Source organism: Tympanuchus pallidicinctus, unplaced genomic scaffold (genome assembly GCF_026119805.1).
Source record: "Tympanuchus pallidicinctus isolate F22 unplaced genomic scaffold, pur_lepc_1.0 scaffold1, whole genome shotgun sequence".
Lineage (NCBI taxonomy): Eukaryota > Metazoa > Chordata > Aves > Galliformes > Phasianidae > Tympanuchus > Tympanuchus pallidicinctus.
In genome coordinates this window covers 90,557,231-90,583,946 of record NW_026294618.1, presented here as the reverse complement: position 1 = coordinate 90,583,946, position 26,716 = coordinate 90,557,231, and the positions used below count along the sequence as shown (strand labels likewise).

Sequence of the window (26,716 nt, the reverse complement as noted above, 5' to 3'; positions counted from 1 at the left end):
TGCAAAAAAAGAAATAAGTATCTTAGAAATGCACAACTTTACTTCCTGAATATTGTTTGGATAATTTAAGACAGTTTTTAATACTAACAGTCATTACGCCAATAGACTGACAAGGATATGTATTTAAAAAACTGTACAAGAAAACAAAAAAAGAAATCCATATGATAAAGTGGGTGTTAGTAGCCAGCACCATCAAGTCACTATTGAACTCTATGGAATATAACAGCATCTACCTGAAAGTGCGCCTATATAAACCCACAAACAATAGCAAATACATGAATACTACATCTTTTATTCATTTGACTTTTCAGCTTCAATAGGCAACTTCTTTAGAATCCAGGTTTTAAGTTCTTCTATTTCATTTCTGTTTAACTCATGATTGAGGTTTGGAAAAGTATGAAGAGAAGTTGATACTCCCAGAGACTTTAACATCTTGTTCGTTTCTTCACCCCAAGAATACAGAACTAGGTCATCAGCAGTTCCATGACACTGAAATAATTCTGGAAGAACACTTTCATTTCTTTTCAAAGCCTAGATGGAGAAGAAACACTGTGTAACACATCGCCATACATTTTCAAAGCATATTTACAATTACATGCTGACAATTTACATAACACTTCAATTTACTAATCTGCCTATTAGTGCAGATATTGTACTGTCTCTATAAAAGCAAACTAAGAAATGTTGCAGGAAAAAAAACCTGCATTTCAAGTTCCAGTGGTAAGTCTTAACTAATGATAAGGCTTAAATTTAAGACTACGTCCCTTTCCAAACAAGAGAAAGGAAATAAATTCATGGCAGCAGATGGAGCCAATGAGCATTGTAATTCACTATAAATTTTCGAAGAGCAGTTACACCTACATGGACTCTAAAAACTATTGACAACTTTCAAAGCATTTAGTTTGTTAATTCTCTTTCTGCATTGATTTAGTCTGAAAAAAGTAGTTGTACTGTCTGTTCAAAAAGCAACAAAACATTATGTAAGGACAATTTTAAAGCCTTATTTCTCTAACACTCTTTTTACCTGTTTAAAGGAAATGTAAGTTTAGAATGTTAATCTAATATCTCAGATGCAGAAACATGCTATATTTGATTTTAATTATCATGCTTTTCTTTAAGCCAAGCAACATTACTGTAAAAAACTTTTCACACTCACCTCATATACAGCAGAATCTTTATTGAGAAAACTAGACAGTGCAAAGACTCCTGCCAGATCTTGATGAAACCTATATGCTAAATGCATTGCCATTCCACCTCCCATAGAAAAGCCTCCTGTGATGGAACAAAACAAACAAATACAGGATTTTACTATACATTTGTAATCCATTTTGATTGTTTTTATCTTCAGACCTTTTATGCACAATGCAACAGAAAACTGTATTGTTATTTTGCTACTTAAACATCTTAAATCGAAAGTTGATTCAATTCAGAAGTTGGACAGCTAAAGAGCCACTACAGGTTCATCACTAGGTAAGAAAAAACAAACCAAAACACTCTGACTTTAGAAGCTGTTTGCATATGCCCTATTTCAGATACTTGAACGTTATGTATATGTATTTGTATATGAATAAAGCAAAATCCTATGAACAAAATTCTCCTGTTTTTAAGGTTAATACAATTTAAGCATAAAAGACCTGTTTTGCTGTTGCATATAACCAATAAACACTCACATTAAGCTACTCAGAGTTCGAAGCTTTTTGTTGTTGTTACTCTTAAAATAGACAACAAATAGGGGAAAAAACAGTGAGGTAGCCCACCTCAGTTCATAGAATCATTTATGTTGTAAGGGACCTCAAAGATTCAAACCCCTATCAATCAACAGGGGCAACTGAGTTCTAACAAGATCTCTGATCTAACAGCCTTCTGTTAAGTACCTATCTTAAACTGCGCTACTTTCTTATGCAAGAATTCCTCAGGGATGATTTTTACATGACAAATACTCATTAGTAAAGAAGTCCAGACCACTGCATTACTTCACAAAGGCGTAGTAGGTAAGGTACTACACTGACTGCATCCAGATAACGACTAGCATGAAGAATGATTGGCTGGCTAAAACATCTCTAGCACACAGATAACTGGCAGAAAGGTTGTGACAGCAGCCATGCTCAGAGCAGCACAAGTACACGTGTACTAATGAAACCATTAGTTTATACCAAGCTGTTAACTAGTGTTAATTAGTAGCAAAATTCTGTATCCAAATGTTAATTAGTAGCAAAATTCTGTATCCAGACCTTTTAATGCAAAAGACCTGGAGATACAGCTTGAAGGAAAAATAAAAGTAGACAAAACATGCACCCATTTTAGCTTAGTCTTCTGAAGTGATTAAATGGAGATGTGAAAATGAACAAAGCTCTTCTGTAAGGACTATGCGAGCCCTCTGTTTTGAGTTTGTTCTGTTGTACACTTAAGTTTCATATTCATACTGGTTGCTGTACAAAACTCAACAAGTGCAATGCCTCTTCAGTACTGAAACTGAGTCCAGTGATATTCAACTTTGATACTTCATTGGCTGCTGCAACCACATGCAATATCCTTGGGGCACACAAGCTCAGAAGCAGAAAATGCTGCACTCTGTAATTATTATTTGGTCATAGAGAGACAGCCTTGAACAGGGAAGTGCCCTCCAGTAAATATAATTGTAGGTCCCACAAGGTCTAAGACCCTTCTAGCTCACAGAACATCTTGTATTGTAACTGAAAGATCTGGCTTGACTTGTGTAGAAATTTTCCTACAAGCACTAGATTAATCCAATCAATGTGTTCAGCTTCTCTCATACAATAGTATTTTTAATTTCTCATCAATTTGCGATCAGAATTTCTATTGAATTCCTGTTTCTTCTTTCTAGCTACTGTCATCTTGTAGTCCTGAGGTGAATATGACCAAAACTGTAACCGAAGTATCTCACTTTAACATGAATGTCAGGGAGAAAGAAGAACACACAGTCTGGAACACTAGAGTCTGGCCTTCCTCTACAAACACGACCATCAGTTGAATCAGGTGAGTTGTATCTTCAAACTGGAAGATAGAGCTGGAATCCCATACCAGTATGCAGGGGAACTGATAATACCCTGATACTTATCTCTGGTAAATAAAGACAGGATATGCTGTTTAAACTAAAGGTTGATTTCAAGGGTAATGTTAAAAGTAATATGCCTAAGTACTCTGTGGCAGTTCAGAAACACAGGTAGTTGAAGGATGCATGAGTAAGTAAATCCAAAACACAAACTTCACACAGTTCACATCATCTGAAGTTCTGAAGAAACTTTTCCTCACAAAAATACTGAAAACATCACTGCAAGCTTTTCACCTGCATCATCACTCCCCACCAGACAAGTTCTTTCATATGTATGAGGATTCAACAATGAAAAAGATCATGTTGCAAAAGACTCATAGAATAACCCCCAAAATTTCAACCCCACTAACCCCACATTCACAGAGAGAAAAAAAAAGCCTGTGGAAGTACCTACAAATACAGCAAGTTACACAGCTATCACATAAACAACATCGTGTATGGAGCTGAGCTTTTCTGTATTCTCTTCTGTGAAACCTCATCATTTCCTCCCTTTTCTTTTGATCAGTCTGAATGACGTTATTATATCAGTCCTCTGCAAGACGAACTTTTATATTATAATAGTTTACAAAAAAGTGCAGATATGCTTTGCCCACACAGAAAATAAAGCCTGCTTTGAATGTTTTTGAATACAAAAAAAGTTTGCATTGAAAACACATTACTAGTTTGTAAATGATTTAATCTAAAATTTTGTACTGAGTTAGTCACAGTCTGGCAACCCTATCAGCAATTACTCACTAGCAGTCTTTGACAATGCAGTCACCTTCTGTTTAGAAGAATATTAGGTAATGGTTCTTTCAAGTGGCTCATACTACTATAAGAAAAATGTAATACAAAGGACAGCTAGCTCTTTGAAATTGGTTTTCCAGAAGAAAACCTGAATTTTATCACTTAACACCACAATAATCAGTAAAGACACACCATGTAGTAAATACTTTGAAACAATTTGAATAAGCATTTGCCGTTGGAAGCAAACCTCAAAACTACAAGAAGCATGATACTGTAAATGTAAATTTGACATAATGCCAAAAAAAGGTATGAAACTACTACAGGAATTCAGGTTTCAGATTAAGGAAAAATATTACAAGATATTATAAGGAATAATGTATGAAGTGACAGAACACAAGCAACACAGAGAAGTACAAGATGCTTATATACACTTATCATCTCAGTATAACCAATACCTAGATTCTACAGCATTGTTAAGAAGATTGTCATGAATTAATCAAGACAAAAAAATCACACTGCAGCATTTTACCTTAGATAGGCAAGACCTTCTCTTGAGATAAATGTATATGCCAGAACAGAAAGGCTGTGAACAAAGTTCAGATTTTACTAACATGTTTTTACAGAAAACCTGTGTTCATTTTCTATTTTTTTCACTTCATATCTATTTTTTTAAAGAGATGTGCAATAAATAACTAAAAAATTAAGCGACCCAGGAGCATTGTTTCTTAGTATTATGTTGCCTGCTATACAAAAGAGGTTTAGGCACAGGCTAAGTAAGCATAAGCACATATAAAACAGGCTCAATTCAGTAGAGCAGGTTCCTCTAACAAAGAAACTTCACTCAAACGTGCATTTATGACCTCAAATCTGCTTCTGTGTAGTCTAGTTTCTAGGTAAGACCTACCCCTGCAATGAAAATAAAGCTGCTTGTAATTTGCTTTGTTAATTAAGAAAAATTTTTTGCTAATCACAAAAGATCTGTTGAAATCAAGGGGATTTCACACTTCCAAATTAAAGAGTGTGAATCAGAAGGAAACTCCCAAGGTCTACTTTATTAATAACAAAACATTCTTGACTGGAATAACATGTAGCAGTACTAAGAAAATACCCCAACCATATGGTGATATAACACTGAAGAGAGAATGAATTGCTTGTACGTAATTTATTCATGCTTGAAAAAACCAAACTTTTATCACTACTGCCACTTTTCAGTGATAAAACCATTTTAGAGTTTATAAGTAGCCTAAAGAACATTCTAAAGGTAAAGGTCTTTGTATAAAGCCTTGAGCACACTTATGCTATGGATATTGATTTCTATTAATTTTCTCATTATTTCTATCAGTTTGAAATAATAATGCGGTTTGTGACGGTGCTTTAATATTATGTTGAGGGAACAAATATTTATCTACTGTCACACTTCATTTTTATTCATTTCTTTGTATTAAGTAAAACAACATTTGAGTTTGTATCCAAGAAAGTGAATAAACATTATCTCGCACAAAGGTTTATTTTGCTCCCTCCCTCTCAAGCATTCTGTGTACAGGAGAGAACGTTAACTGTCTTCTCTGTGCTGCACTTAGTACCTGCAATGATTCATTCCTGAATTCAGGAAGCTTTTCACATTTTCCTAGGGGAATGAAAACTTAAACAGTTTCAATACTGTTGATTCCTTCTTGATTTATAAGTCTGGCAGTAAAATCATAAAAATGGTTTGAACTGACAGAGACCTTTACCATCTAGTTCCAACTTTCTGCCCATAACATCAAATTCCACATGGCCCCATCCAACCTGGCCTTGAACACTTTCAGGGTTGGGACATCCACAGCTTCTCTGAGCAACCTGGTCCAGTGCCCCACCACCTTTGCAATAAAGAATATTTTACTAATACCTAATCTAAATCTACTCTTTTAAAGTCATTATTCCTTGTATTACCTAAAGAGACTCCGATAGAGCCTCTCCCCATCTTTCTTGTAAACCTATAGGATCATATGGAATTACAGACTAGTTTGGGTTGGAAAGCACCTTGAAGTCCATCTGGTTCCAACCTCTTGAGTTTGTGATTTTCCAAGAGCCCCTTGTTTACCCATACAGGCTTCCTGGACTTTCTGACTTCATCTTTCTTAGGATTCAACACTCCAGAGTCTGGAGGAGATGACCCTTGAACAGCAAACCAGTTTTCTTGCACCCCTCCTCTCTCCAGGGCTTTATCACAAAGGACTCGACCTGAAAAAGCCAAATTATGCTCTCAAGTCCAGGATTGCAAGCTTGTTGTGAGCCTCTTCATTGCCCAAAGTATCTTGAACTTCACTAATTCACAGCTACTGAAACTGTCCTTGAGCTTCACATTCCCTACAAGTCACACTTCAGCAAGACAAGGTCCAGCACAGCACCTCTCCTCTTTTGCTCCCCTATTATTTGGAGAAGGAAGCCTTAATCATTTTGTTACATGTACTGATTATGGCGATTTACAAAACAGTGAACCAGGTCATTTTTAAGTCTTTCCCATATGATTATTAAAAAGTGATTAAAGCTGTTTTTTTTTTTTCCCCAGTAAAAATCACAGTGGCAGGAAACAATTTTAATTACTAATCACATTTTTACATCAATTCTGACATGCACATGGTGTGCAGATCTGCTATTTGTGGAGACAAAGCACAAACTCCTCTCTCACGAGTTACTGTTGCAGAATTAGAAACTAGTTCATTATAGCACAGCATAGGAAAAGTGGCCAAGCACAGACTTTTAACACAAGGATACAGATTTGGATGTAGGAGTGGGTTTTGAAGTGCTTATTTTAACTATTAGAGAAACAAAAGAAGAAATATTGTTTATTTTTCATCTACCCTGTATTTCTTCAGATTTGTCAGCGCAGCTTTGGTAACAAAGTGGCAAGAGATGAATGTCACAGCATCTGTACCAGCACTGTGAAACAGAGACAATTACCCTCCTGTTCTGTTGGGCTACACCAGCAGCTGGCAATTGTCTTTGCTCATTCTGTTATCATCACAATATATTACACGCTCTTGCCTAGTTTTCTTTTTGTTTTCATAGCATTTTTCATTCTCCATTTCCCCTTTTTGAAATTTCAACTTACAGTTGCTTTAATCAGTTTATTATCATGAATTTTCCTAAAGCTACATTTCAGTTTACTTTCTGCTCTCCCTAAGGACTTTCTGTGATTTACCTTCTATTAATGGTAACAGCAAATCCTCGTTCTACACATCAACTGCAAAGAAGCTGACTTTCTGTTCTGACCTTCCTTTTTCCATATATGAATGCAAGTATTATATGCATTTAACAGTGCTCATATATGAATATCAGAGAAGAGTACAGATATACCAGTGAAACAGCAAATTTCCTTCTCCACAAAAGTCCCAGAACACTGCTCCTGTGTAAGTGCTTTAACATGTACTTCATCTCAAGTGAATTTCCTCGTATCATCCTTTTTCTCCTTTATTTTTGGAACTTCACTAACCATTAAACTTACAAACTAGCAGGACTGAAATGAATGGCTTAACCCCTAACAGCATTTCTATTCTGTTTGTTACTCACTGTCTTTACAAGAACAAAGACAAATTCCCTTGACTGGCTCATCCACTTCCTGTACTCTGGAATAAATTTGCTATTCAACTTTCCCACTATAAAAATACCAGCATATTTGAATGCGTATTTAAGTGACACAAGTTTTACGGTCTTCTTGTAAAAAGTATACAGCAGTTTCTGAAGCATCACCTTAGTTAAACAATAATCTCATTGTGTATTTTCAACTGAAGTACGTGGTAGAATAGAACATAAGCAGTCAACATTCAGAACTAGAAGAAAAGTAAAAGCCATGAAGTCTCAAATGAGTTTTCATTCAGATGCTACCCTACCAGAGTTAAGGATCTGGCCACACCTCAAATGTGTTCATGGTTGTTTCTGATGATGACAATATAGCACTCCCACCACACCTAGCTGTATTTTTTACACTCAGCTCAGTCTGGTAACATTGAGATTGATTTCTGAAATACCTTTATCTGTAGACCTCATAGCCCATGTGTTACGGTGCCTAGCTTAGAGACATGTACCTCTTCTCCCTCCTCCTGGCTATAACCAGCAGTAATGGGAAAGATGCATGATGACAGAAGATACTCCAAAATCATCTTTTCTCCAACCAAGAAAAGCTTTAATTTGCTTTACAAGAGAGCAGAAGAGGAGTACCTTTGAGGCCAAATTAGAACGAAAGAAGGGAAGAAAATTAGGTGAAAGAGCACTAGGGAAAAAAGATCATTAAACATGCATCAAGAAAAATGAATTTAGAAAACTTGCTTTCCAACTCCTGCCATTTATCTCTCAGCTTTGCTTGCTACTCCCATCTATACATTTTTATTACCTCATGCCTTTGCTTCTTCCATGCAACCTGGTATATACTTGCAAACTCATCTGGAATGCTAATCCTTCTCTCCTTTCAACTCTCTCCTTAAAAAAAATGGAACATTTATTTTGTTTCACTGCAGAAAGTACTATCTATGACTCAAATACCAAACCTCTGGCAAATATATACTGTGCTGCTTGCAGTAAAAATACTTATCTTCTGTAAAACAGAGGACCTTAAGAAGAATTATAAATGAGATGGCATGAACGCAGTCTACTAGGAAAGGCTTACACTAGGGAAAGGTTTAAAACAGAAAAACCAGGAGAGTGATTCTAGGTTGATGTGGGAAAGTTGTAATTCGAGATCTTTTAGTAAAAAAAAAAAAAAAAGACAGAAAAGCAATGGTAAGGATTTGCTTAAGTAGCACTGAATCTGCACTGACATATGAAGATGGATTAGAGAACTTGACCTTGTTAAGCCTTTCTCTTCTATGACCCCATAGGCACAGATGTGAAGTAAGTGCATGTCAACGTGCACTCTGTGGCACGTCTCAAAGTAGTTCACGCTGTGTTTTAATGAATTATTGTTGAGATTTTATCTTCTCATATTTACAGAATCTTCTCTCTGGGATGTCAAAGCAAAGGTTTTTCCTCCCCGTCCTATTCTCACACACACTGAGAAATGGAAATGCTAATATTTACAAGAGGCACAGAACTTTCATGTTACTTCCACCATGGTTCAGTAGCTGTGTAAGAAGTCTAGCAATAAACAAAAGTGGTTGTGTGTCTTGTTATTGTTACAGTACAAGGGGTCAGGAATCATGTGTGTGTGTTTTGGCACACAGTCAAATCTACAGGACTGTTATTGGAAGTTTATTTTCACTGGCTGCTTACACAAGTGACTACAGGTGGCAGAGCCCCACTGTGCTTGGATCAGCATTTCTGTACTACACAAAAAGTGACCTGTAAAGTAGGGAAGAAGTACTCAATCAAGAACAATAGAGAACAAAAAGATGGGCTTTCACTGAAACAGCTGACTAAAGTGAACCCTAGTCACCTGCAGCAAAAGGAAAAGTGTCTATTTCTATCAAGCTTCAGCATATTCATGAGTAAGACTGCTTAAATACTTGGCATTTTCCACATAAGTCATTTTATAGTACACCATCACTCTGGAAGTGATGTGTGTTGCTTTGGAAGTTGAAAAACACACATAAAAAAAAGACCCACCATCACCTGAAAATTAACTCTGCTTTAAGTAGAAAATGAAATGATTGTCCCACATTTTAAAATGCTATTTACTTAATTAGTGATGAATTACGAGATAATACAGAATGATCACAACCAGCTTTTAAGAAGGGGTACCAATTAAGAGTCAGAATTTGACTAATTCTTATCACGTTCTTATCTCCAATGTCAAATAACTTTTGAGGTCATTTGCAAGAAGTGCTTCAGCCAGGAGAACCAGAAAAGTAACTCAAAAGGGCTGTTTACCTAGAGTCTTCAATTATCAAATTCAAGGAATGATCACTATATGTAAATATATTATAAATATATATTCTAAATATAATTATTTAGAATAAGGAATATTTCTAAGTCTTCCTTCTTTCTCCTTATAAATTCAGAGGAATAAAATCCTCAATGAATAAGTTTACCTCTTTTAAAAGACTTCTGCACTGACACAAAAGCAATGCAGACTATCAGGAAAAGAACGGGCAGATGAGCTATGTGCCACTGCATGCTGGTTGATTTTAATAACAATTTATTCACCTCCAGTGAATTAAGCAATTTAGTTGTTTTCTTTAGAAGTAAATACACAGTGCAGCTGTTTAAAAAAAATGCTGTAATGTTTTTATTGACATAGCGTACTCTGACTTCATCCTTAGTTTCAGGGTTCAGCTCTACTGGCAGCTGCTTTTGGATTTCAGAGCTAACCGTGCTACCCAAAGTAACAGCATAGGATGTCATTTCTCTCAGAACATATGATCTTGTTGTACCCACAGTCTTCAGCCTGGTGGAAAGTTTGATTGCTCCAGAAGGAGAATCATCCCCTAGAACATCTGATGATGGGCTGCTCATTTCCACCATTTGAGTATCTTCCCCCTTCCTGCTTGCCTAACACCTAGCTTGCAATCATCTAACAATATCTGACACTCATCCTCAGCCTGTAATTTCTAGTCCACCATTCTATATAAAACCATAACCTTCAATCTTGCTATCCTCCTCATAGTTATTTCGTTTTCTTTCCACTCATTAAAACACCCACTTATTGCAAAATATAAAGTCCCAAAACCCAGTTTTCCACAAACCTTTAATACGTATCTCATTCTCTGTAACTCTCCTCCCTGCTCATGCAACTGTTCTTGGCTTCTGTGATGTACCTGAAAAGAACCCCTGCTGCTCTTCAGACTGTTGTCAATCCTCCAGTCCCTTTCTCATATATTTAAGATGTTCCTATTATAGGCTTTATAGATCTGTACAGATGAATTGAATATATCCTCATAATTAACCAGTGGTGTCACACTCTTTTGATGAAAAGTTATAAAGCTACCAAGTGCCTTTGCAGGAGTTCTGCTTTTCTGTAAGAAACAGTGCCAGAATATGTTAAACTATTTCAAGAAGGCCTATCTAAAACTACCAAGTATGTTCCATTACAGACTCTCACTGATATTAAAATCAACTTTTATTCATAGAATCCTCACAAGATCTCTTGAGCTTCAGTCTCCATTGCATCCCATTCTCATTAACCATTACAACCTGCACAGAAAGAAGGCACAAAGTTCTTGTGGAAGAACACAAAGTCTTGCACAGCCATGTGTGACAACTCTTTTTCCACTAGTTAATTTTTCTTATATATTTACACAGGCTCCTCACCTCTGTACTCTGACTGGAACTGATTCAGGGCTGCCTTATTTTGTTTGTTACATGAAAATTAGATTCACTAGGATGAAGCACCTGTTACAAACAAACAGCAACTTTCTTGAGAAGCCTGAAGCCAAAGTTTTTCAGAGTGAGGAAAACATTAACTTTTTTTATTTATTTTGCAGACGAGGAATGCAAGTTCACAGAGGGAGACTTCCAAATACATGCTGAAGGAATTGGTCTCACATCTACTTTACACTGTTTAAAACTTGTTGAAAGGAAAAAGAAAAAAACCAAAAACTTATACTGCAGTGTACTACTGACTTTGAGGGCTACAGAGTAAGGAGAAAAACCTAGTAGAAAACTGGATCTGTAAACAGAACATCTCCCAGCTCACTCTGTGAAAAAGCACCTGCACTTCTTCAGCTGTTTCCAAGCCAGCAGGTATAACACAGGAAAGAGAGATCAAAGACTGTGCTGAAAGCCATCCAAAACAATGCATTCCGCAGCCAGGGCAATAAGCCAGAAAGGGAAAGTAAACAGAGTCCTTCAAAGAGTAACATTGGGCTGGACCAAGAAAACATGTAGGCTGAAGGGCAGTGGCTTCACCACGCAGGAGCTTGATGGCATGATTCACTTGGCCATAAATTTTAAAGTTCCCACATTAGGAGTTTTTTCCCCAACCTGAAATAGTCTGTGGTCTAGGGATGGGACAAGGAGCCAAGGACTCTTGAATTCTCACTCCCTCTCTCATGTAGGCTAGTCCTTTGGCCTCGATTTCTGTGCCTTGATATCCCACTCCCTATTTCACAGAACTACTGTGAAAGCAACTGGAAATCTGTGGAAATGAAGAGTGACAAGGAGATAGACATATGAATGAAATATGACAACTAGAACATAATTTGTTGTCAAGAATAAACCTTTAGCAATGTATAACATTCTATTTGTTTCCCTGTGCATTAACTTAAATCAGAATCTTTAAAGCAGCATGGGAAAGTCCATGACAATTTATATGCTACCTCTGCACTCTCCAAAATACGAGCATCTCTGGCAAAGCATGCCAAAAGTACATCTTTTCACCCACTAAAATGGCTAGAAGCAAAAGTCTGTATTTTCCATTGCTTCCAGTAGAGCCCTGCTCACTATGCTTTAAACTGCGATTACAAATGATCATTTCAAATTAAAATAGTTATATATTGCATTTCTGAGGATGCTGCTTGCAGTTAGCCACATTCACCATGTGATATAGGTTTAAATAATGACTGAATGTTCTTGAGGATTGGCTGCTGAAGGAGTTACTTGGCCATAGCAAGATAGGCTCATTGGCTTTTAGAGTGAATTAATTTCCAAGTAAATGATCTCTATCATCTCAACAGTTAGAAGCATTAAAATAAACACATCAAAAATTAAGTCTTACCTATTAGTATCCTGCCCTTTGTGATGCCATTTTTCATCTCATCATTGATCAAATCTGTAAGTTCTTGGCACATAGTGTCAATACTCTCAATGTGTTCTGGGCAGTCATTAGAAATTTTATATCTGTCAAACCACACAGTGGAAGTGGCTCCCTTCATAGGTGTGTAAGGCCTGTAACAGTGGAAGGAAAGGAAATAAATGGTTAATTAAGCATAAGATCAAAAGCTGTCAATATAATCTATAAATAAAAGTAATAGTTAAATAAAAGTATTTTGTTATTTGTCCAGCAAAGGAAAGAAGGAATGTCTTTCAGCTCTAATTCACTTCACCCCCAATCACTTTGCATTTTCTTGCATTTAAAAGACTGTTTTTCAAGAGTGAAGAAGGCATTTGGCTGCTGTATAAAACGAACTGACTGAAACTTTTAATGTCAAGGTTGATCAGTTCAGCTAAACATTAATCCTAACCCTGTCAAGAGGTTCTTAATCCCAAAGCCAGGATTGAAATCCTACAGGGAATAGAATGAACTTAAGTAACTGCTCAACAAGGTAACTTTGGAGGAACTAGTGTTATATGATTCAGTTGCCTCATTTTTGTTGAAATTAACAGGACGTGCATATGTCATAAGACAGTACTTGAGCCTTCAAGTACTTCTAAGACATTTCATTATTTCTTTCTTCTTAAATAAACAGCCATCTTCACCTTGCTAAGGTAGGTTATTCAGAAGTAATTGAAAGAAGTGCCATGTGCTTACTGGTTGGTGCACAGACAAATTAAAGGCACAGCAATCTTTTTTTTTTTTTTTTTCTCACCACTCTCATACGGTGTTATCAGATTAATATTTTTAAGTACTGCCTAAACCTCACAATCATGAAAGCTCCAATTGAAAGCAGCCTTTTCTTTGTTTTTAAATAAAGAAGATAAATAGAAATCTGAAATCCCAAGAAAGGTGACCTAACTGCCTTGCAATGGTTTCACAATTTAATACCAAAAATCTTGCTTTGAGATCTATGCTTCAGCTCAAAACCAAGCCCCCTAAAATCCTTAATTGCAATGTCTAATCAGGAGCACATACTTCATTTTTACTTATGCTTAGGTGAGCTCAGATCAGATTACAATCACTGCCTACAAACAGACAGCTTTTGATAAATCTGTCTGGATGAGAACCCACTGAAAAGCTAATGCTGACTTCTGCGCTCTTCATGTTTTCAGTACTAAGATTAAACAAAAACACAACTACCCTAAAATGAGAAAGGCACTAATTCAATTACTCTCAATGAAACAACAAATTCTGCCTTTATTAATACCAGAGAGGTTTCATACATTTCATGTGACAACGTCTACCTCTAAACCACAAATACTGCCACTAGCTGAAGTATGCAAAAAGCTGAATATTACCTGCAGTACTCAGTTATACAAGTAAAATATGAAACCACAGATTTTCTTCCACCAGGTGCTATGAACATGAAGTACGTAAGATCCATGACTTAAAAGCTGATAAGCCAAATATATAGAAATACAATAAAGAGCAGGCAGGTACACACAGACTGCTCTGTTTCACCTACTTGAGCACAGCTTCTGTCCGTGGAGAACAAAACAATCCACCAATACTCAAGATGGTCAACTTCAGTTGAGTGTGTTTAGGCTGTCCTTCATTTGCTTAATTCAAAACTAACCATGTACTTAACAACCAGAACTAATATATGTATATGTTTAAATTAGCCCTTACTTGGCCTTTAAAAATGTGTAACCACTAAATTTGAGGAAATACAGTAGAAATATTTCGTACACCCAACAAGCTGAAGATAAATGAAAAAATGTTCTTTTAATTCCCTAACATTAGGGCTGTATTCAGGACCCTTCCCACATGAATTCTTTGATGTCAAGAAACAAAACTACAAAATTGTTGATTTGCTTATCAGTTTATAAGATTATCCACTCCAGTTAGAAACACAAATATCAGTGAAATCAATGGATTCTCCAGAAGTCTATTGGACAAAGTGCTGTACAGACTAAGCACCTAAACAGAATTTAATTCAATGCTTTAACTTCTCACTTTTACACCAGTTCTGGTAAACATGCTTAGCAGTCAGAGATAGAATATTTTATTTTTTAGTAAAACCAGAGTAACATGCATACGTGAGAAAAAATGTGTAAGGTTATAGCATTAGTACAGGAGGTCAATTAAGGACTTCCATGTAGTGAAGATGTGTTGCATTTCATGGAAAAAATGTATTACAAAAAAATTAAAACACATTTCTGCTTAACTGAAAGACTAAATTTAGAGTCAGTACTAAACCCATGATGCAATTATAATACTTGATCAGAAGTCAAAACTCATGACTTTGCAAGTTCTTCACACTTTCGGATGAAAGACTAATGGGCCTTAATCCCAAGGTAAAGAACCCCCAAGCAAACAGATGAGACTCTTTCAGCTGTCTCAAAAGCATCCATGCAACCACTCTTGATTTCTCAGAAATACATTGAGAATAACTTTTACATAAAGTTGGGAAGTAAGGTTCTTTTAATGGTTCACCCAACTGGCACATCTGTTTTAGTCATTCACCTTGTTCTTTATATAAATCTCTTTATTAGCTGGCACACTACAACTCAGACATTACCACGGTAAACAAATATGCTTGGCACGGAACCATCTGAACAGCTCCAAGAATACAGCATAAAATTTTTTCATACAATTAAACCACAAAAGAAAATTCCTATGTTACATGGACACAAGAGATTGGACCAAAATACACAAAAGCAAAGAAAGAGAGACTGGAGTGAAATCTTCACCTATTAAGCTCAGTATGGTCAGTTAAGGACAGTGTCAAATTGAATGGTCTAAGTTTGCATTTTTTTGCTTTCCTAAGCTCAAACTAAACTTGTACAGTATTATTCCTAATGCATTTTTCTGTACCTCACTTCTCTTATTATTTTTGAATGGTAGTAAAAAACAACTCCATGTCCCTAAAACACAAGCTTTGGAGATTCTAAATAAAAATACACAGCCCAGCCCACAATACAAAGCTTGTTTGTTCTGGTATTTTTTTTTTTTTTTAAAGGGTGTGTTTTTGCTTTGCTTGTTAAGCCTCTGGAGCACAAAAAAAAAAAATTGCAGATTCAAAACCATATCAGAAAACAGGAACCAAGAAACATCCTTCCAGATATATCCAACTTTCAAACATATATCCATTTGAAACAGCTTCCTACAAGTCAAACCAACTCTGTAGCAAAGAGATTGGATGGTAGAGAGACATGGCTAATAGCATTTAAGAAACTGCAAGAACTCTCAGGAAAAGAATCTTTAAAGTGCTTCCTCACGTCATTCTAGATATTTTTTCCTAGTACTTGACGGGTTGTCTTTTTTAAGGGTACGTACTGATGCGTAACTCATGCACATGCTTCTTGAAGATAACATAGGAAACCACAGTTCAGGAATATTCTACACACCTACCACCTGAATGTCTCAAATGAACAATTTGTGCATTAGTACCTCTAACTGCCATCCTCTTAATCTTTTAAGCATGTACTCTAATACAGAGGCAATCTTTGCTGTTGCAAAATTCCAAAATAACTCCAGTCAATCATGTTTTCACAAACTGAAGATAGATGTGCATCTGCTAATGTGGATTACATAATAACAAGGAAAGTAGAATGAAAGTAGACAGCAATGCCTCCATCTTTTTCCAGCTTTCTGAAGCATGGATTACACATTCTATACCTTAATCCCATATAGATTTGTGCTAATAGCTTGAGGTGATCTTAAGTCAACAGGAGCAGAGAGGAAGCAAACACTGGCACACAAAGTTCAAATTCAGATCTAAAAATCATACAAAATTGTCTCCAAAATGATACTAGCATATCAATTCAAATAAAAGAACACGTGTTTTGTTTGTTAACCTGTAAATCACTGTCCATCAAACGTTAAGTTACAAGACATAAAAGGATAAAACAAGACAACTAGCTATGTCCAATAAGAAGTGCAGAGTAGCAGACAAGTACACTGATAATCAATAAACATATTTCATTAACTCCTCCTCTTGAGTCACAGTTTTATCACTGTCTTCACATTCATCACTCAGATTCCTCTGCTAATAGTCACATGAAATAAAGGCCACTGGTGATGTATTGAAAAAAAAATAAAAAAAAGCCTTAAGTTCCAGACAGAAGTTCTGGAGGTATGAGACAGAATTGAGAATCTACAGTAAAGTTAAGCTATAAGATTCAAAGAAAGATACTCAGAAAATTTTGAAATCCATATTTTTGTTTCCTTCCCAAGTTTACCTTCTGTCCAGCTAGGAAGCACTGAGTCACATAAGACACTGTAAAGTTGCCTTTTGGAAGTCCATCCTTTCAAGGAAATCTACAGAGCACAGTGCCAGATTATCCAAGATGTAGAAGCAAGTCTCGACTCTGCTAAAGCTGCTTTCATTGAAAAACAAAACTAAACAAAACATTCAATCTTACTCCCTAATCCCAAATTCTGTTTGCATAATCACACTGGTGACATTAATAAACAACAGAACATCTGGTTATTAAGTCTGCTTTTTAATCTCACTGTCAACCTGAAGCTGAAAGTGAATTTGGAGAAAAAAAAAAAAGAAAAAAAAAAAGAAAAAAAAAAAAAAAACCAGGAGGTAGAGGGCAGAGAATCCACACACTCAAACCAGAAGCATTATTCAGAGATCTGATCCAAGTTACATCTTATGCTAAATCTGAGGTTCAACACAGCTTAACAATGAAGCTTTACAGTATGGTAATAGCATGAAATGTGCCAGAAATTCAAACAGCTTCAACAAGTACACAAAAAAAAGAGTAATCTCCACAAGGAGTAATTCCATCTGTTCAACAGAACATCCTGTGCCTCCTCACTCAACCACATCAGTGTAAACGCAAATGCTTTCAAAACAGTTGTTCTAAATCTCTGCTGCCTGAAATTGTAACAACTGAGCAAATACATAACAGTTACCTGAAGAAACAATGTTTTGATGATTTTCCTTACTCGTAACAAATGTTTCCCGTTCAAAACAGAGGAAGCTTCAAATGCAACTGACATAAAACTCAAACTCAGCAGGTCAGGCAGATTATTTATTTATTAACTGTTTTGCCTTTTTGCTTTGGGGGGAGAGGGGAAAGGATGCCATTTGTGGGGATTTGTTAAAAAAAAAAATAATAATAATAATTAGAAAAACAGCAATAACACTGTGGATGAGTAGACTGTAAATGACCATTCCCACCCCATGGGAATACATTACATATATGCATATCCATGTTTTCCTCACTTAGGAGAAAGTGAGAAATAAAAGGAAGACGCAAAGCTTCTCACAATATGCTTTCATCATTATCATGCAGAATAGGTCAATTTCTGCTTACAATGAAAGAACTACCCCATGATACCAACCAAAACCTTTCACTTGTCCCTTAAAATTCTGATTCTAAAAAAACGTTGTGTTACATTTATGAATGAGGTTAGGTCTCACAAAAGCGAGGGATTAATAACACTTGCTTGAGCCAAGCATAGTATGATAGGCACCACGCACGCTCCCTTACACAGCTCTGCCAATCCATCTCAAGTCTGACCTGCAGTACCCCTGCTGCTTTTCCAATCCTAGGCCTCTCGCTAGCAGAGACTGCCAATGGTGCTGAACGGTGCCAAACTGTCTGGTGGTTTTGCAGTATAGCCAAATGGGGACTACGAGGAGATGAAACTCATTTCCACCCGTGAGCAGAGATGCAAACCTAGGTGAAAGGATGGCGACCAGTGCGCATAACGCTGAGCAGCTCACAGCAGCCACAAACTTAGCGACAACAAAAATTAGAATAGTGAAAAAATAGACAAACTCTGCAAAGAATTGTTGGCCTCAGAAAGGTATGTTGAGTGAATGTCAAAAAAGATCCACAAAATAGTCTGCGCGGTATTTATAGTTTACTTTCTAACTTGCAAAAGAAGACTGTCAGAATGGAATGCTAGACAATGCAAAGAATCTTTGACCTAGATTTTTTAAGGGAATTAAAGAAGGTAAGGTATACTTATTAAAACAAGCAGAGCCTAAATGGTTTTAACTTTACCACGTTAGCTTCTGCAATGCCAATTTAAACTATCACTTTCTATTATAAAAAAAGTTTAAATTGGGTAGCATTCAGTTCTGATTTAGAAACTCAATAGAAACCTAATTTTTAAGTCACAGCCATAGCAGATGAAACAGTATTTAAAGCTGTAGTCATCCTGACCCAAATAAAAAAAGGAAAAAAGGAAAGACTTTCCCTTAAATCTATTACTGTAGACGTGGCTTTAGGGATTGCATCAGCTACAAGGGCTACAGTTTGAGATCCCACATTTTAATTAGAAGTCATATATCAGCATTAAACGGGAGAAGAAATACAATTCTCTTGTCTTCAGCAAGTTGTATCTATGTACGCTAGCACTGTCTTGAAAGAAAGCTAAAGCTGAAAGAAAAACAAATTAAACACATCTATGGATTTTTTAATATCCCAGTTGCCTATGTGACAGAAAGCAAGAACTCCTTAAGAAGAAAAAACTGGAAGTGTAAGTTTGTAAAGCAAGTCACTTGAACAAAATCTTCATGTACCACATTCAGGCACTTCCAAACATTATGCACTTCCAGCTACCACTGCTCTCACTGAGATTTCAAATCCCTGTATTTAGCCATTTTTTAATTTAAGTACACTCTTAACCATAGAGATTGTTTGTAACTGTAATTTGCTGTTAGAACACCTAAGTATCTTCTAAGTAATTTCTGTTACTTCCAGTCAGGAAACAGGTCAATTGGAGAAACTTCAAAACACTCCAAAGTAATAGGGAAAGTGCAAAAGTGCTGCACACACTTTATCTGTTTGGGGGACACATGGAGGATCATCCTCTAGACAGACCCTGAACATTACAAAATGATTAAAGAAAAGTAAGCCTTTAAAAAGGCTAAAGTATTTTACAGAGACCTTCAGAGGTACAAAACAATTTTTATAAAACATAGTTCAGAAATGTTCTGTTGCTTTTACCCACACAGAGAAAGAATTCTAACTAGTGCTTGCTGGACTCGAAGCTAATCAAACAAAAAACACATTTTAGAATTCTTCTAGCTTACATGTTGGGCTGGTTTTCCAAAATAATTTTTAAGTGTCCTGACTCTTGAATCAAAACACGCCTGATGCTATAGTAATAAAGGAACCATATGTGCATCAGTGCTCAGGATAAATTCTAAATAACGTTTAGAAAACAAAACCTATCTAAGCTCTCCAAAGAACATAAGATTTAATGCCTTATTGAGAATTTTGAGCTCTGCTGCTGTTCAGAACTCTATGTGAGAGTTGAAGAGCCAAATCTAAAGAGTTACCTATCAATAGAATTATATCAGTCAAAATTTTGAAATGAAAATTTTTGAAATGCAGTTTACCCTGTGAAAGCCTCTAGCATTGCAGTTCTATTATCTTCCCTTTTACTGGCATAACTGCTTTAAGAATGTTCAGTGTGTACGTGGTAAGCCATGCTGGCAAAGATAGGAGTTTATTATAGACTATGAACTACATTCACATTAGCTATCTTGCCAGAAGAGCCTGTTAGCCAAGAAATCCTGGTATGGTCTTGCCTACCTTGAAGCTTTCCTTTGATTTCATCATTAATGTAAAAACCTGCTCACAAACCTTTCTGCTCTGCGTTCTAAAACTGACAATGCAGTGGACAACACTGTACCGTCTAGAGATATTCTTTCACTCATCTCTGCAGCTTTTCATCAGCATCTGTTTCCAGATACTCAGAAGCTGGATCAGAACCATATTCCATACTTGCACATATGCAACTGCCCACCTGCAGGTATCATTATCAGGGACACTGAATTCCCATGCTGGTGCTTGAAACATTTGGCAGTTACCAGAAGATGCATACACATAAACATAAGTATATACACATGCATACATACGTATGTACATACACAAAATCATAGCACATTCAAGTGCCTAATGCAGATTTCTCATTTGCTACTTAAATTTGGATGATCTAGACCTTGTTTTCATTTTCTGTGGATAGCAGGATAATGTTTAGATGCTGTAAACTAAGGGATATAGTTTAGTGGGCAAATATTGGTGGTAGGTGGAGAATCGGACTGGATGATCTGGGAGGTCTTTTCCAACCCTGACGATTCTATGATTCCAAGGAGAGGAATCATTGTAAATATATTTAAAAGCATAATGTGCTTGAGCTTGAATACCAAAATAACACTGAAGGGGTCTGCAAAGTCTTCTGTTATTTCTGTTTCAACCGATAACACTTACCTTCACTTCTCATAGTTGCAAAGAGTGGTAAACATTATTGTACTTAATGATCTCTGTTTTATTTCACTGAATCATCTAATGGTGTTTATCAGCAATGGAAGGGTTTACATTAATATTCTGAAGCATAATTCACATTGGCAAAGAGAAGTAGTGTGGGTATTTTTAATTCTTTCAATACAAAACTTCTCATAATTTTGATAAGAAACACTTAACTGAATCATGCACGGTCTGTAGCTACTCTAGAAATGACTAAAAACACTCTTTGCTTTAAAAATCTTTGACATCTTCCTCCCAATCTCTTCATAAAAGCAAAGAAATCCAAAGTCTTAGAATAAAAACAATGAAAGCCCACATTATTGTCATTCATTTAGCCTTGATCTTGATTATTAATTTATACATGGCTTATATCTGTAGTTATCCAAAAAGCCCCCAAAGTAAATGAAAAATGTATCTCAGAAGGGCAATGGGATGGAAAAGATAAGCACCAGCCTCACAGATATGGTCTGAAGTGCTCTGGCTACATCCAACACTTGACATTTCATACGGTAGCAAAGCTTCAACATTTCTCTAGTACTTGCTCCTGACAGGGAAGAAACAGAGCGCATCACTATGTTTGATCTGACACTGAAAATTCCATCACTTTAGTCTGTCATTAATGAAGTAGTGATCACATTATTTACAGGCACTCATGTTCAATGCCTACTAACCCAAAAGACACTGCTTTAAAGGCTTTCATGGGCTTGATTTTTCTGTAACGGTGAGCATATTCACACTGCAATCTCTCAATTGCTTTTCCTGCTTAAGTGGATCAAGGTCAAGGAAAGGTTTTTTACATATTAGTGATGCCAGATAAGATCTGTTATTGTACTTGTTAATCTGCTCCAAGAATACTTTTTTTTCTGACTTTCAGAACCTTCTACCTTGAAAGTTCATATCACAATATCACAATTTCTTTCCCTCAGCATTCAGCCACACACTGGCACAGAGGTAAAGGTAAAGAGCCTTTAGGCCCATTACCTTTAAAGAAAACATTACCTTTAAAGAAAATGTTTTTTAAAAGTTATGAAAAATGAAGCACCTTTGAAATAAGACCATATCTTTAAATAGTTTCATACAGGCATAGGTGACCAACTTCTGCCCTTTATTTTGATCTCAACTTTCAAAATCACAGGGGTAAATATTTTTACCTCTTTGTTGCATACCACTGAATATACAAGTATCACTTAACAAGATCTTACCTACAGTGAACACTGAACACAGTTCTTTTTGACAGTTGTGTCAGAGGCAAAATTAAGGAAAAGTATAAACTTTAAATACCCAGTCCTTCCTCCAGGAGTTGCAGATTTTTTACATCCTATTGGTCGCAAAGACCATCTACCAAGAACTGAAGCCCAGCATTAGATACAACAAAGTATTTTAGTGTTTAAATTAATACAGGTAGAACAGAGACACAGAATACAGCTCTATGATTCAATTACAGCACACAGTGGAGTATCTTCTACTGACGTCAAGGAGGTTGAAAGACTAAAGGACAATACCTGAATGTGAATTGGAAATTGTGATGTACATGAGATCTTAATCCTTCAGCATTGCAGATGCAGTGCAGTGATGCACTGTTCAGCTCTGATTTTGCCAAAAGGCATAAACATTAAGGACACATTACAGCAATCTGCACATAATTCGCAGTAGTGGATCAGAATAATTTACTTGTACTGTTAAATATACTAAGCAATACCTGGCAGGAGCTGTTGGGTAAATCACTTTTATATGCTGGAAAACCATGTCTTGATTCAAAATTTGTTTTATCCATGTTCTTACTCCTTGGCCAGTATCACCTGTAACACACAGAAGAGTACAGTACAAATTACTATGTATCATTTTCCTTCTAAATGCATGACGTCAAATGTATTTATATTAGATTGAGCTAATTTCTTAATCACAAAGTTAATTCTCCAAACTCCTACAGAAAATAACCTTTAATAACATCAATCACCTTTAAACTGAAGATGAACTCAAATACTCCTAGACACAGACTCCTCAGGAAGCTCCACAGCATAAGTTCAATAAATACTTTACTATATCCAGCAGCTGAATACCTCCTAATCAGGCACAGGGCCTGACATCTTATTTGAAACTTACTTGCTGATAGCAAAAAAAAAAAATAATAGAAGAATACCAGTGGATATTTCAAAAGTGAGTTAGAAAACTTGCTGTAGTAAAGTGTGACTTTCTCTTTTAAAGGGAACAGCATTTTACACTAACCCACTTCAAAACATAGTCAAGCAATAATGAGAATCTTCACATTTTATTATGCTAATGTTATACGTAGGCTTTAAGGAAACTGTCAGTCAAACACCCCCAATTTTCTGTAAATGTGTTCGAGTTTTAATTCAAATATCTGTCAGGCTCCTCAAAACCATTAATCCATTAATCCAGATGGTCTATTTGAACACTGGCTGAGCTCTACTGTATGGTTTACTATTAACTATCCAAACCTAGCTTATAGCCAAAGTCCCTACAAATAGAAGGGCTATGAACAGATATACAGAATGAATTCAAATGCAGCACGTGTTCCTTTCAAGCAAATACTCTTTCTAGTCCTCATCTTTGCTGTACCAGTAGCTTCAAATATAACCTGTCACCTGCCTCAAATTGCATGCACACATAGGTCTCTAGTAAAGACTGAGTAACCCAGCTCAAAGAATATGGTTTCTAGGAGACTGTAACAATCTGTAGTAATTTCCAACCTAAACATTCAGCCAGGATTCAGCAACCTGGAATCTCACTTCTGCCACTCATGCCATATTATTTCATTCTTGGCTTAAGTCAAAGATTCCTTCATATTCTAATCTCAGATCACTAATCTGAATTAAGAGCCTTCTCTATTGCTGTATTTCAGACTGGTTAGGTTGACTTTAAAACTTGCTTTATTCCATATAGTGACCAAGCCACAAGATAAACTGTCCCAATCCACACTTTCTGTCCTTTTACATGAGTTCTTCAGAACAATGACACATGAATATAACAACTTAATGGTACACTACTGATAATTCCCCAATAGACAAGGTTTTTATCTTGCTTTACCATTCACAGAAAATTTAGAGACTTCACTGTATTTAAAGCCAATGCATTTTAAAATTAACAATAGAAAACAAGAACGATCCAAATCCAGCTTTTTGTTTTTCTGTTGAGCACATAGCAAAACCATGAAGTTCTGAGCTAAATATCCCAAGTGGCAAATAAACAACAGGGTCCCAAAACCAACACATTATTGTGCTATTTTAAAAGTCAAAGTTATGTCTTCAACTCGATGCTTCAGAACACTTCAGTTCCTTAGCACTTTCCTTACATGAGTTATAAGGTTTCTGCCAATATGAGTAGAAGCATCTACAGTTCTTGAAGCTGGTTTGCCAATGTAAGGTAGATGCAAAACTCATTAATATTGACAATGGCTTACTGTATACTAAGAGCTCTCCTGGTCCAAATGCTATGCAACCTGCAAGTACTTCTGTGCAGGGGTGAAAAATTTTGATTCGCTAAGAACAGAAAGGAGGAGAGGTAGAGAAAACCACAGTGACACCAAATAAAACACAACAGCATTCCAAAATGTTTCTCTTTAAAGATATTCTTAGATTTCAGCACTGTTTATCCTTCTGACCAAAGAGGCAAACAGTCAACTAAGAGGCAGTCAACTCTGTTTCCAAAAGTGAAATAAACTGATGGCTGCAATACTGTCTTTCTTCCCCTCTTGAAGTAAAACAAATTGCTTTCCTTTAAAATATATCTTTCATTTTCAGATTTTCTTTTAGTATTTGTTATATAAAGTTGTAAACTTAAGTTGATCAAATGTACAATAATTTAAAGTTTGATTTACAACCATTTGCTTTCTTTGCTGAGCTACCAAACAGATCCCCCATTTGAAATTGGATGTATAATACCTGAAATTTTCTAGCTTTTTTTTTTTCTCCCATACCATTTTGTATTTACATTCTCCACTAGTCTTATTTTGGCTGCAGCAAGTATTATTAACAAAATGGATTCGTGCCATTCAACTGCCACTTCCCATCACAAGCGCTGTATAGAAGGTACCAATTCAGTTTTATACATCAGCCCACAGCAATGGCACTGTGGCTACTTCTGTTTTAAATTCTATCCTGCGGAATTGCTAAACAAAACCAAATAAAAGCACCCTCATACTTACCCCTTGCAAACATTATGACTGAAATCATTAAAAATGAAAAATTGTGGAGTGCTTTGACCACATGTGGAACCAACTTCTAACCATAATCTTCCCTTCCTCCTCCAACATGAGAGGAAATTATTTCCTTGAGCATTAAAACATTAGCATTAACAAGAGTGCTGAACACACCTTACCAACTCTCTTTCATTTTTTTGTTTTTAAACTTCCAGGATTTTAGAAAAATGTAATTAAACTATTTAAAAAAAAAAAAAAAACAAAAACACCACCACAAACAAGCATCTATATCACCTAAAAAACCAAAGCCTACAGTAAGACTGAAGGAGTTAAGCATGTCATCATGTGAAAATTACTCAGCAGAACAGAGTGCAAGTCCTTGATGTAATAAAGACCTATGATCTTTATGACCTTTTTTTTTTTTTTTTTTTTTTTTTTTTTTTTAAGTTCACATGGACTTTGTGGCTGTTACTTAAATTAACCTTCGGGATGAACTCTCTCCTCTTGCCCTTGGACCACTTGCTGAAGGCCTTCTCTAATGGCCATAATGCCCACTTGCACAGGCTGGAATCTTCCCAGCAGGTGCCTTACACAGCCTATTAACACACTTCTAAAAGAATCATAGAATCATTTGTGTTGGAAGGGACCCTTAAGGCCATCTAGTCCAAACCCCCATAATTAACAGGGACACTTACAGCTCAATCAGGGTGCTCAGAGACCCATCCACAGTCTGACACTGGACGTCTTCAGGGACAAGGCATCCACTTCTGCACTGTTTTATTCTCTTACCGTCCTGACTGTTAAAAACTTGTTTCTTATATCCAATCTCTTTTAGTTTCCAAAATCCATTTCCTCTCATCCTGTTACAACAGACCCTACTAAAGAGTCTATCCCTTTCTTTCTTACAGGCCCCCTTTAGATACTGAAAGGCTGCTCTCAGGTCTCCTGGAGCCTTCTCTTCTCCAGGCTGAACAGACCCAGCCTTCTCAGCCTGTCCTTGTAGGGGAGGTATCCCACACCTGGGATCATTTTTGTGGCTTTTCCTTGGACGTGCTCCAACAGGTCCATGTCTCTCCTACACTGAGAACTGCACACCTGGACCGTGTACACCAGGTGAGATCCCACCAGGTTGGCTCTCTGGGCTGCAAAGGGCACGTTGCTGGCTCATGCCTAGCCTGCCATCCACCGGTACCATCAGGTCCTTTCCTGCAGAGAAAGGTACTGGTACTCTGCCAGTCTGATCCTAGAAACTCCAAGAAACATTTTAATTACGAAAATCATCCTTCACAGGTAGCTACTCTCAGAAATAACAGTGTCAAACTAACGGGAGCACAGCTTACAGGCAAAGTGAGTCGAGCAGGTATAGGACAGAACCGCACACCGCAAGTGACCCAGACAAATGGGAAATTTGGAAAGCTCATACACGAAGCCCACCCCCACCCGGGGTAAGCCCCACGCTGGCTCCAGGAACGGGAAGGAGAAGCTAAAGCCGCGAGGCATGAGGCACCCGAAGCCGGATTTCCTCCCTCTTAGCCCCGCCGTGCCTGGCAGCTGCCCTGCCGGAGACGACCGCCACGCTCCCAGCAGAGCCCCGCTGCAGAGGGCGGCTCTCCCCGCCCTTCCCAACAGGCAGCGAAACCCTGCCCCGCGCCCCGGCCCTGAGCAGCCTGAGCACCTGAGCCGTGCAGGAAGATGAGGGAGGCGGTGTGCCGGCCAGCGGGGGACACCACGCTCCTCCGCAGCGCCGCCATGCCCGTCACTGCCCGCCCTCGCCCAGCCCACAGCGCACCCATCGCGCCGGCGCAGGG

General features: G+C 37.0%; 1 protein-coding gene across 1 annotated transcript; it reads right to left on the bottom strand.

Annotated features, from left to right (window-relative positions):
• Positions 1-272: 272 nt before the first annotated feature.
• On the bottom strand, positions 273-26,716 carry LYPLAL1 (lysophospholipase like 1). Its single transcript, XM_052696702.1, has 5 exons — positions 26,584-26,716; positions 22,449-22,548; positions 12,429-12,598; positions 1,157-1,272; positions 273-531 (listed from the first exon to the last, which is right to left on the bottom strand). Exons 1-5 carry the CDS (start codon positions 26,699-26,701, stop codon positions 292-294), a joined length of 744 nt encoding a protein of 247 aa, XP_052552662.1. The 5' UTR covers positions 26,702-26,716; the 3' UTR covers positions 273-291.

Excerpts from the sequence above, each read along its gene's own strand:
- LYPLAL1 (XM_052696702.1), bottom strand. The coding sequence starts at position 26,701 with ATGGGTGCGCTGTGGGCTGGGCGAGGGCGGGCAGTGACGGGCATGGCG. Across the intron at positions 1,273-12,428 it reads AAAGGGCAGGATACTAATAG|GAGGCTTTTCTATGGGAGGT; the intron begins GTAAGACTTAAT and ends GTTCCATCACAG. Across the intron at positions 532-1,156 it reads AAGATTCTGCTGTATATGAG|GCTTTGAAAAGAAATGAAAG; the intron begins GTGAGTGTGAAA and ends TTCTCCATCTAG.